The sequence below is a fragment of the Gekko japonicus genome, unplaced genomic scaffold (assembly GCF_001447785.1).
Source record: "Gekko japonicus isolate JY-2015 unplaced genomic scaffold, Gekko_japonicus_V1.1 scaffold2013, whole genome shotgun sequence".
NCBI lineage: Eukaryota > Metazoa > Chordata > Lepidosauria > Squamata > Gekkonidae > Gekko > Gekko japonicus.
Window position 1 is genome coordinate 290,996 of NW_015162010.1, and position 10,300 is coordinate 301,295.

The following is a 10,300-nucleotide window of genomic DNA, read 5'->3' on the forward strand; positions in this document are numbered from 1 at the left end:
TTCGTGAGAAAATTTGCGATTTTAAAATGCACCCTAGGAAGTGATACCTTGGAGACACATGGTCGGGAGGGGGGAATCTAAGCTATTATCCTCCTCGCCTTAATAAAAACAATACTCACCCCTACTAAGATGTCAGGGATTTGTGAACAAGTATCTGCTAGATGTTATTTTTATGGCATTGGGTCACATTCAAACCACCACCAGCAGAAGGCCTCTGGGTCTGAAACATCTCCCCCTCCCCCTCTCCCATTTTCACTTTTTACACCCAGCCTGATAAAGGGTTGTGAAGCTTGTATGTTTTTTTTGGTAAAGTTTCTGTTGCTGTTATTATTACTAAAAATATTACACAGCTTTCACTGGATTTTTCTTTGGACTAGCCATCTACAACCTCTGTCTCTCTTAAGAAGATTGTCTTGGGCACTGTGGCTCCATGTGGACCAAATGTGGGTCAAGGTGCTATGTGTTTGTGGGTGGGGGGGATCAGGAAAAAAAAACCCCTGCCTCTTCTGAAAGTAGAGATATGTAAGCTTACTGAGTGGCAAATTCCCTCCAATAGGAATGACCTCTGTCTTGCTTATTTTGGGGGACAGAACACAGATAACTTTGACTTGACAAAAGATGACAGTCCTCTTGGCTTTTCTAGGCCTGGAGTTTGAGAAAGAAACATCTGCAGTGAAATATGCAACTGCCCCCAATGCAATGTGCACCTACTGCTCAGTTAGATCAGGGCAGAGGGGTACAGAAGGGTCGTACTGAGTGAGTAGAAGAACAGTGTCTAATAAAAAAGACAAATTTATGCTGCATCAGAACAAAATAAGACAGCAACACTCTCTCAGTGGCTCAAGAGCCACCTGTGGCTCTTATGCGGCAGAAAAGAGTCCAGAAGAGAGAAGAAGAGAAGAGATTGGATTTATACCCCGCCCTTCACTACCCAAAAGGTGTCTCAGAGCGGCTTACAAATTCCTTTCCCTTCCCCTCCCCTCAACAGACACCCTGTGAGGTAGGTGGGGCTGAGAGAGCTCTGACACAAACTGCTCTTTTTCAAGGACAGCTCTTATCAGAACTATGGCTTGCCCAAGGTCATCCAGCCAGATGCAAGTGGAGGAGTGGGGAATCAAACCCGGTTCTCCCAGATTAGAGTCCGCGCACTTAACCACTACACCAAACCACTACACTACACAGAAGCACCTTAAAGACTACCAAAGTTTGTGGCAGGGTATGAGCTTTCGTGAATCACTGCTCACTTCTTCAAATAAGCAGTGACTCGCAAAAGCTCATACCCTGACCAATGTTCCCTCTAAGCTGAGTTAGTGTGAGCCAGCTCAGTTTTTTTTGCCTCCAGGTCACACATTTTTGGCTTTGCTCAGGAAGGAGGGCACCAGAGCAAACTAAGTCATACAGTCGCCAAATCGCTCGCTCACAACTTTAATGCCAGCAGCTCAAAAAGAAGAATTTTTGCTCACAAGACTCCACAGCTTAGAGGGAGACCTGACCCTGACACAAATTTTGGTAGTCTTTAAGATGCTACCAGACTCTTGTTGTTTTCTACTGCTACAGACAGACTAACACGGCTACCCATCTTGACGTGGCTCTTATGAGCACTATTCCACAATATGGCACTTGTCTCACATTTCAGGTAAGTGGGCAAGGCCCTTGCTCAGTGTTGGCAGTGGCTTCTCACCCTGAAATGGCTGATGCCAGAGGAATGGGTAAGCTGCAGCAAGCCTGGCGGATGGGGTTCATTCCAGCGTTGGAATTACACATGGCTTTTCTGGTTGGCGATAAAAGCAAATGTGACTCCTCCACGAGCCATGAAATGAGCACTTCATAATTCCTGGAGCAAGCAGCTAGCAGTAAAAGGTTTACAAAGACGGGCCACTTCTTTGCCGAAACATCAAAACAAAAACTGCTTTGAGCTGCAAGGAAAAGTGGTATAAAACTATCTTAAAGCTTCAGGGGGGGGAGAGAAGAATCAATAACGCAAAAGCTCATTGGCCAAGTCAAGGATTCAGATGTTATTTCAGCCATGGTCCCCTTCTGAGGACTGACATGGTCACTTGTACGCAGATAGATGCTTGGCTACTGACCCAACTCTGCATGCTAGAAATCGCAGCTGTGGCAGGGTAAGTTATCGCAATGAAGCCGAAACAGTTCGTTCTGCATAGGCGAACATTCCAACCGCCACCAGTTTAGAAACAGAATGGAAACTTCTGGTAACAAGCCTGACAATAAGGTCCACAGAAGTGATCGTTTCTTGTTAGAACTCGGTGACTTCCAGCTCTACTGCCATGGACTATGCTTTTTGAATGTTTTCTTTTGAACCCAGATCAACTATTTGATTCCCAACAGCAAAAGTATCAAAATCTGTGTTTTATTAACTGCTGGTAGAAAGTCAGCCCACATGTGGAAGCACATGACCACCTCACAGAAATGGCAACTCCCCTGCCTGTTGATACAGGCATTGTGAGAAACATGGCCGCCTTGGGCCCCCCTTGGGCAGGGCTATTTTTGGGCAGGAACGCACAGGAACAGAGTTCCAGCTGGCTCCCAAGTTGGCCACGCCCAGCAGGAACTCATTAGCATAATAGGAACTCATTAGCATAATAGGCCACACCCACATAATATTTTGAAACTTAAAAACAATATCATTTAAAAATTTTAATAATTCCAATTCTCATACAGAGGTCAATTTTTCTTTTCATTTTCAGGGCCCAAGAAGAGAGGGCGTAATCCAAGATGAATACAGCCCAAATGATTGACTAGTTATTTCTATGGTTTTGACGTTACCTTGTTTAATCAGCCCTTGAGATGCTGGACTGGCTGGTGGAACAGGCATCTTCATTTTAGCGAGCTCAGGAGTCCCTGGCCTAGGAGGCCTGCAAATAAGAATCATCATCAAAAGCTGAGCTTGTAAAAAAATCAGGAGATATTTCATAAGTTACTTCTTCGGAGCCACTGTGTGTAAGTATTGGGTGTCTCCTCTCTACCCTACAGGTCTTGGGATCTCCTTCCTGCCTCTTTGTTCCTTTTCATTTTCTCCCAACCCTCCGCCTTTTTTGCAAGGCCACAGACATCCTCCCTCCTCTGTGTCTCCAAATTATATTATCCCCATTCCTTCTCCCAGCAGTTAATTTGGCATTCCTATGCACCCCGTGCCCAGGACAGGTGTGACCCCCCCCCTCCTGAGGAGGTTTTTGATATTTATGGCAGCAATTCATCTTTAAAACGAACACACAATCTTGCTTTCAGAAGAAGAAGAAGAAGAAGAAGAAGAAGAGGTGGTTTTTATACTCTGCTTTTCTCTGTTTGAGTCTCAATGCAGCTTACAATTGCTTTCCCTTCCTCTGCCCATGAGAGGCACCTTGTGAGGTAGGTGGGGATAACAGAGTTCTGAGAGATCTGTGACTGGCCCAAAGTCACCCAGCAAGTTTCACGTGGAGGAGTGGGGAATCAAACCCGGTTCTCCAAAGTAGAGTCGGCCGCTCTTAACCACTACACCACGCTAGCTTTAAGGTGTTGTAACCTGTTCCCGTATCTGACTAAGGATAATGACTTGCCTTCTATAAAGAAAGGGCATTTCTGTTGGGGGCAATTCCTCCCTATTATTTTCTTCCACTGTAGACCCCTATGTTGTTTGGTCTATGGACTCCCGGAAAGAAGATTTCAGGCAATGGGATTCAATGGGCTGTGGCAGTAGGGGGAGGATGGAAAGCCCTTCCCCCAGTGGTGGATTTCATAGGATACAATCCAATAAACCCAAGTTCTGTGGATAAACTCAAGTTCCATGAATAACTCTATTCACAAACACAGCACTCACCTACTTGAAATGTAACATTTTAAAGATTCTGAAGGACATGGCATCCTTAAATGGAGTCCAATTACATATACTTAGAATTTCACTACTTCTGATTCCATTGGACTGAGTTTTAAGATCACAGGGAGGATTGGGGAAAAGTTAATTGGATTGCTGGCACGCAGCTCAATAACAACCATGTGATGGTTGCGAAGAACGGGCAAAAATACACTGTAAGGGGAAACAGGCAGTTAAAAGAGAACATTAAATTGCTTTTCAAGCTACCTGACTGGTCCCTTCTTCATATGATCTCCAATAAACGTTGCGTTCGTCATACTCATCAAGGTGTTCGCCAAGGAGATAATGGAGAGAAGGTGCTGAGTAGTTACTGCACGTGATATGCCATATGTACCCCTGACATGCCCCCCCGTGAGGGACACGGATTTCCCTACATCTGCATCAGTAGAGGGTACCTTGCCTATAGGCTGGTTGTATCCCGGAAGCATCAGAGACATGTGGCCTCCCCTTGAAAGCAAGCCAAATGAGACAGAGCAGTGCGGCTTTAGCATCCCCAGGCGATCACCGCAAAGCTCATCTAGAACAGCATTCAAGCCCCAGGCATGAAGGCATGACATAAACAGCTTAGCGGTGTCCATGGTTAGGTTATATTCTAAAAGAGTTAATGGCTTAGATTTGCTGGACCGATATTCTGGGTCACCATCTTCTCTCCTCTGCCTGGCTTCCTCGTCTTCATCGTCCTCGTCGAGAAGATGTTCTTTTATGTTTTCTTTGATTGTTTCCTTGACCTGCTGGAACAGGACTGCTGCTCGTTTGCCAGCCAGGAAGGAACCTCCTTTGTCAGAACTGCCAGATGCTTTCTGCAAATTCTCTGGGGAAATAAGGGCTGTGTTAGGCCTGGAGGCTTCTTCAGTTAGTAGCTGAATAATCAGAGCTTCCACATCAAAGAAGAGCACGTGGACATCTGGGTCTGTTAAGTTAGTCTTGAGGGCTTGGACCATCAGAGAATTGTGTGAGTATTTAGGCAAGTTTCCCTGCAACCAATAAAGAAATAAAATTATGGGGGTTTTTTTGGTTTATTCTCCGGCTTTGGGATTTATGTGCAACATGAACAGTTATGAAAAACTAAAACTTACATCATTTTTTTTTTAAAAAGCGAAATACAGATGATTCGCAAATACTATACAAGCCTGTTTAGATTCACATACAAAGCAGTAACATACACATTTTAAAATACGTGGTGATTTAAAGACAACATGGTAGCTGAAGTGTGCTTATTTCTACCAAGGAGGGCAGAGTGAACACAGACTACACTGATGCAAGATATTGAGATACACAGCTTTAATTAAAAAAACAAAAGTACACACCCAATAAACTAAAGTCCTTCTAAATTCCATGATTACACAGAAATGCAAACCACAAAGGTAGTATTTACTGTGTTTAATAATTCTTTCCTCATATCTTTGTAATCCATTAGAAACATTCACCTACTGGGGTATTTACCCTATTAAACTATTGGGATGTTTACCCTGCCACATTTTAATGTGAAAGTAAGGATCCTACAGCCTCTATCCATATATACACCAGGATTACATTAGTCCCTCTAAAGAGAAGTATGTACAGCTGTACAAATGACAAGGGAACAGACTGGCAGCCACTGTGCTTTGGGGGGAGGTAGAAATATCTTTACCACAGGCTGATAAATGCAGGAGTTTACAAGATGACTGCCAAGACCCAAAATACTGGCAACATTATATCCCCTGGCTCCGGTCACACGGGCCGGATATTACGGTGGGGAGGCGTGGCAAATTGCCCCAGCGCAGTTTGATCCGCGATTATGCGATCAGATGCGCCGGTGGCACACCACGGGTCTCGGCGCCAGAGCGTAAACGAGGGGCCAGAAGGGAAAGCTGCGCACCAGCGCGATCACACCGCAGGCATCCGTAGGCAGCCCGTGGCAAACCGTTTGCCAGTACTTTGGAGGTACTACTTTTTTATGGCGCGTTTTCGGTGGTAAGCCACAGGTTGGCCACGGTGCGCTCCACTTCCCAGATGTTGGGGTGTGATCGCGCACGGATAATCCACCCAACATCCATGGCTCTCCCGCGGCAAATTCGCCGTGTGAACGGGGCCCCTGTGTAGCAAAGTACAACTGAAAATTCTAAGTCTTCAAGATAAAACAGAAACTTTGCTAATAACTCAATTTAAAAAATCCAGGTATTTCAAGACAGTTAAGAAGAAGAAGAAGAAGAAGAAGAGATTGGATTTATACCCCGCCCTTCACTTGGAGTCTCAGAGCGGCTTACAAACTCCTTTCCCTTCCCCTCCCCACAACAGACACCCTGTGAGGTGGGTGGGGAAAAACAGAAACTTTGCTAATAATTTTTAAAAATCCAGGTATTTCAAGACAGTTAACACTGGAATCCTATGCAGAGTTGCCCCACAAAGTCAACACACTCAAGACTGGAACACAGAATTTGCATCATAAGCACCGCCTGCTCCCATAGGAACCTACCTGCTCCAGTCATCCTCGGAGTCCATGCCTTGATTGCCCCCACCATGGCAACCCAATAAATGGCCTTCTCCATCATGGCACCAAATTTTGGACACCCTTCCCATCCTCTCAGTGTCTTTAGCCAGCAGGTGAAGACGAGGGAAATGGAGATTCATGAAGGTTCGTGGTTTGTGGAGTCTCACGGACCACAAACCTCCACAACCCTTTAAATGGGTTCCCTTTAAATGGCTTTTGCAAGCTGTGCCACCGCCGCAGCACAACTTGCAAGTGAACTCAAAAGACATTTCTGAGTTCACCTTGTGAGTCATGCCATCGCCACAGTGGCACGACTCAGACGTGAACTCAGAAGGCATTTAAATGCCTTCTGAGTTCACTTGCCAAGTTGTGCTGCAGCGTGGCTCAGAGAAGGCATTTGAAGAGACTGTGGTCTCTTTAAATGCCTTCTCCAAGCCCCACTGCCAGTGCCAGCGTGTCTGCCGACAAGAACCACACTAACCTCCCAAAGCCACCTGGGAGGTTCATGGGGGCGGGACAGCACAAAATTCGGCTCACAAACCGAGCATGGTTTGTCACAAATTTAGGTTCGTGAGCCAATTTGTGTGCCCATACCTAGTGAAAACCTTTTCGTTTCATCTGGCATACCCCCAATAATGATATTGGTACTCCTTCTAGTACTGTGGGGTAACATGTTTTTAATTGTTTTTTTTTAATAATTTTAACTGTATTTTTAATAGTTTGAATTAATGTTTTAATGTTCACAGCCTTGTGGACTCTGACAAGGTGGAAAGGTGGCATAAAAATGTTTTAAAATAAAATCAAGAATAAGATGAAGGCAAACACACAGCCACAAATACCTCTGAATAATCTGTAAAACCAAATGGATATTGTTACTTTCTTTGAGATTTGTTTTCAACAATTGTCCTGTCAGTGACCTGCTCAGACCCTTGGAGGCAAGGCCATCCACATGGCATCTCGTACGAGTCCTCCCTCACTGCTTTTCAATAGTTAAGGAGGAAATTTCAGGTAACGTCGCATTCCTGTAGCTAGTTCAGTATGTCACTGTAAAAGCACCTGGATGGATTATGATAGAGACCTTGGGAATTCTGCCCCCCCCCCAAAAAAAAAACACCTTTCTCCAGATCTGCCCACTTACAAGCAGGACAGTCTGGAAGGATGGAATTTGGTAATATCTGAAGGAGACCTTGGGAATTCTGCCCCACCCCCCAAAAAACACCTTTCTCAAGATCTGCCCACTTACAAGCAGAACAGCCTGGAAGGATGGAATTTGGTAATATCTGAAGCAGGGGTCCCCAACCTTTTTGAGCCCTCGAGCACCTTTGGAATTCTGACACTGTGTGGTGGGTGCAGCCACAAAATGGCTGCCGCAAAATGGCTACCAAAGGAAGTGAAACCAGCCACAAAATGGCTGCTGCAGCTTACCTTCAGTTGCACAGTAAAGATCCTTGTGCTGTGGGAGTATCTGCTGCCAAAGCAGCATTTTTAGAAATCTGCACAGCCAATCAAATCTCCAGTGGCCAATCAGAAGCCTGCTGGGCAAAAGCCCCACTTCATCCTGCCTACTTTCCTGGTAAACCCCCCGAAGAGCCTTGTGCTCGGAAGATCAAAACCCGCTGGTGGTTCCTATCTGGCTGTCTCCAACTAGAGGGCCTGGTGAAACTCTCTACCTGGTGACATCCACGCCCTGCAGGACCTTGCTCAGTCCCGCAGGGCGAGTATAACGGAGATGTTCCACCAGGACTATGGGTGAGGACAACAACGGCCCACACTGTGGCTCTCATCATGGCCTCCTCCATAAACAGTCCCTGATTCGCCTGAGGGAGGCAGCAAGGGGCAATTTTATGCCATTGTTAAATCCAGTTGTTTTTATTATAAATTAAAATTATTTTTTTTGTCTATTTTAACCTGTTGTGCACCACCCTGAGCCCTTTGGGGAATAATAATAATAAAAACACTTGGCAGGCACCTTGAAAGGTGTTGGTGAGTGCCATGGCACCCATGGGCACTTCATCAAAGCAGCACCCTTGCTGATGGGAAACTGATAAGTGAGTCTGATTTCCCGTTACAAAAAAGGGGCTTCTATGGAAGCGGGCAGGTTTCCCCATTGGTCTTCGCACCCCTTGCACACAAACCCTTAGGCCTGTGCAATATGCCACATATCCACCACCACCCCCGAGCAGTATGTGTAGGCATCTGCTTGTCTAACTACCAGTAACCACCACCCTGGGATACAAATGAAATCATAACATTAAGACACAAGCATACTTCTCTGCACCAGAACTACAGAATCTGCTTCCCAAACTTGGATTACTGGGGCATCCAAAATTCTAAGCAAACAGACTTTTCTGACTATGAAATTGAATTCCCTTAAAACAAGAAAAAACTCACTTTACTCACCCATGAAAGTAAACAAACTTTACTCGCACATGATTTGATTGTATTCCCCATCTGTTTGGGCAACAACAACAAACAAAACAAAAAACCCAAACCCCCCCCCCCCCAAAAAAAAACCCAACAACAACAAAAACCAAGCCCAGAACAGTAACAGATGAAAAAGACTTAGCTGATACAAGGCAATGAAGACTAAAATCAGTGATTTAATCAGCACGATCACACGGACACACATGAATCTGCCTTATCCTGAATCACACCCTTGGTCCATCAAGGTCAGTAATGTCTACTCTAACTGGCAACAGGTCTCCTGGGTCTCAGACAGAGGTCTTTCACAATACCTAATACCTGATCTTTTTAACTGGAGATGCTGGGGATTGAACCTGGGACTCTTTCCGCATGCTAAGTGGATGCTCTATCACTCAGCCACATCCCCTCCCCTCACAACTGATACGACAGAGAGGAAGATTTTTAACTCGTTTTTTAATTAATATTTTCGGGCTGTTAGTGGCATTAAGATGCACATACATGTCTTCTTCATGCAGTAGCCTGGGAGAAAATTTCAAAAGTAAAACTGTCCTCTATGTTGCGGTCTGGAGGGGGGGGGCTTATTTTCATTTAATGTTCCCTCAAATGCTATCGGTCAAGCCTACCAGCTGGTATTTTGTTTTAAAACAAATCTATACTCCATTTCTCAAATATGCCACTCTGTCTTGGGAAGCTCAGAACCGCTTATGCTGGGCTATCAGTTGAACAGACTGTGTTACACAAGTACTTATTTTCTTTACTTGTAAGGGTGAAAAAAGGTATTTCTAATTCCTAGGTACAGCATCCAATGTTTAGGTTCACAGATGACCAAGTAACTAGATCAAGATGGGTAGCCATGTTTTTCTGTCTGTAGCAGCAGAAAAGATTAAGAGTCCAGTAGCACTTTAAAGACTAACACCTTAAGGACTAACAAAACGTGTGGCAGGATATGAGCTTTCATGCTCATCCTCTAATGTGTTTTATGCCATCACGTGTCACCAATGTCCTTCCACCCTCTACACTGGACAAACAGTCCTGTCTCTACAACAAATAATAAATGGACGTAAGTCTGACATTAGAAACCAAAACATTCAAAAACCAGTGGGGGGACTTTTTAACCTTCCAGGACATTCAGCTGCTGACCTAAGAGTAGCAGTTCTCTTACAAACAAATTTCAAAGGAAGATTAGAGAGAATGCTGAATTGCAACTGATAATGAAGCTCAAGATAGTGCATCCTCCTGGACTGAATCAAGACCTAGGTTACCCCTGTGCATATCACACCTAATCCAATCACACCTGCTATTGTCATTCACCTTCTATTGTCATTCTGCATAGGAAATCACTTCACTCTCCACGATATAAGGACTGAGGGACTCACATTCTAGCTGCATCTGAAGAAGTGAGCAGCAACTCAGAAAAGCTCATACCCTGCCACAAATTTTTGTTAGTCTTCAAGCTGCTACTGGACAATATCTTATTAATATCTGAAGCTCTTTTCTACTGAGCAAGTACCTAGGGATTTTTCAAGGTGAAGCAA

At 44.7% G+C, this 10,300-nt stretch overlaps 1 protein-coding gene across 1 annotated transcript in view; it reads right to left on the reverse strand.

Moving 5' to 3' along the window:
• Nucleotides 1–10,300, reverse strand: part of WDR7 (WD repeat domain 7) — a gene marked incomplete at its 5' end in the record, with an annotated part of 300,870 nt that overhangs the window by 252,188 nt on the left and 38,382 nt on the right. Inside the window, 2 exons of the mRNA XM_015405476.1 lie at nucleotides 2,788–2,876; nucleotides 4,079–4,845. Coding sequence (XP_015260962.1) covers nucleotides 2,788–2,876; nucleotides 4,079–4,845 — 856 coding nt within the window. The remainder of the gene's footprint in view (nucleotides 1–2,787; nucleotides 2,877–4,078; nucleotides 4,846–10,300) is intronic.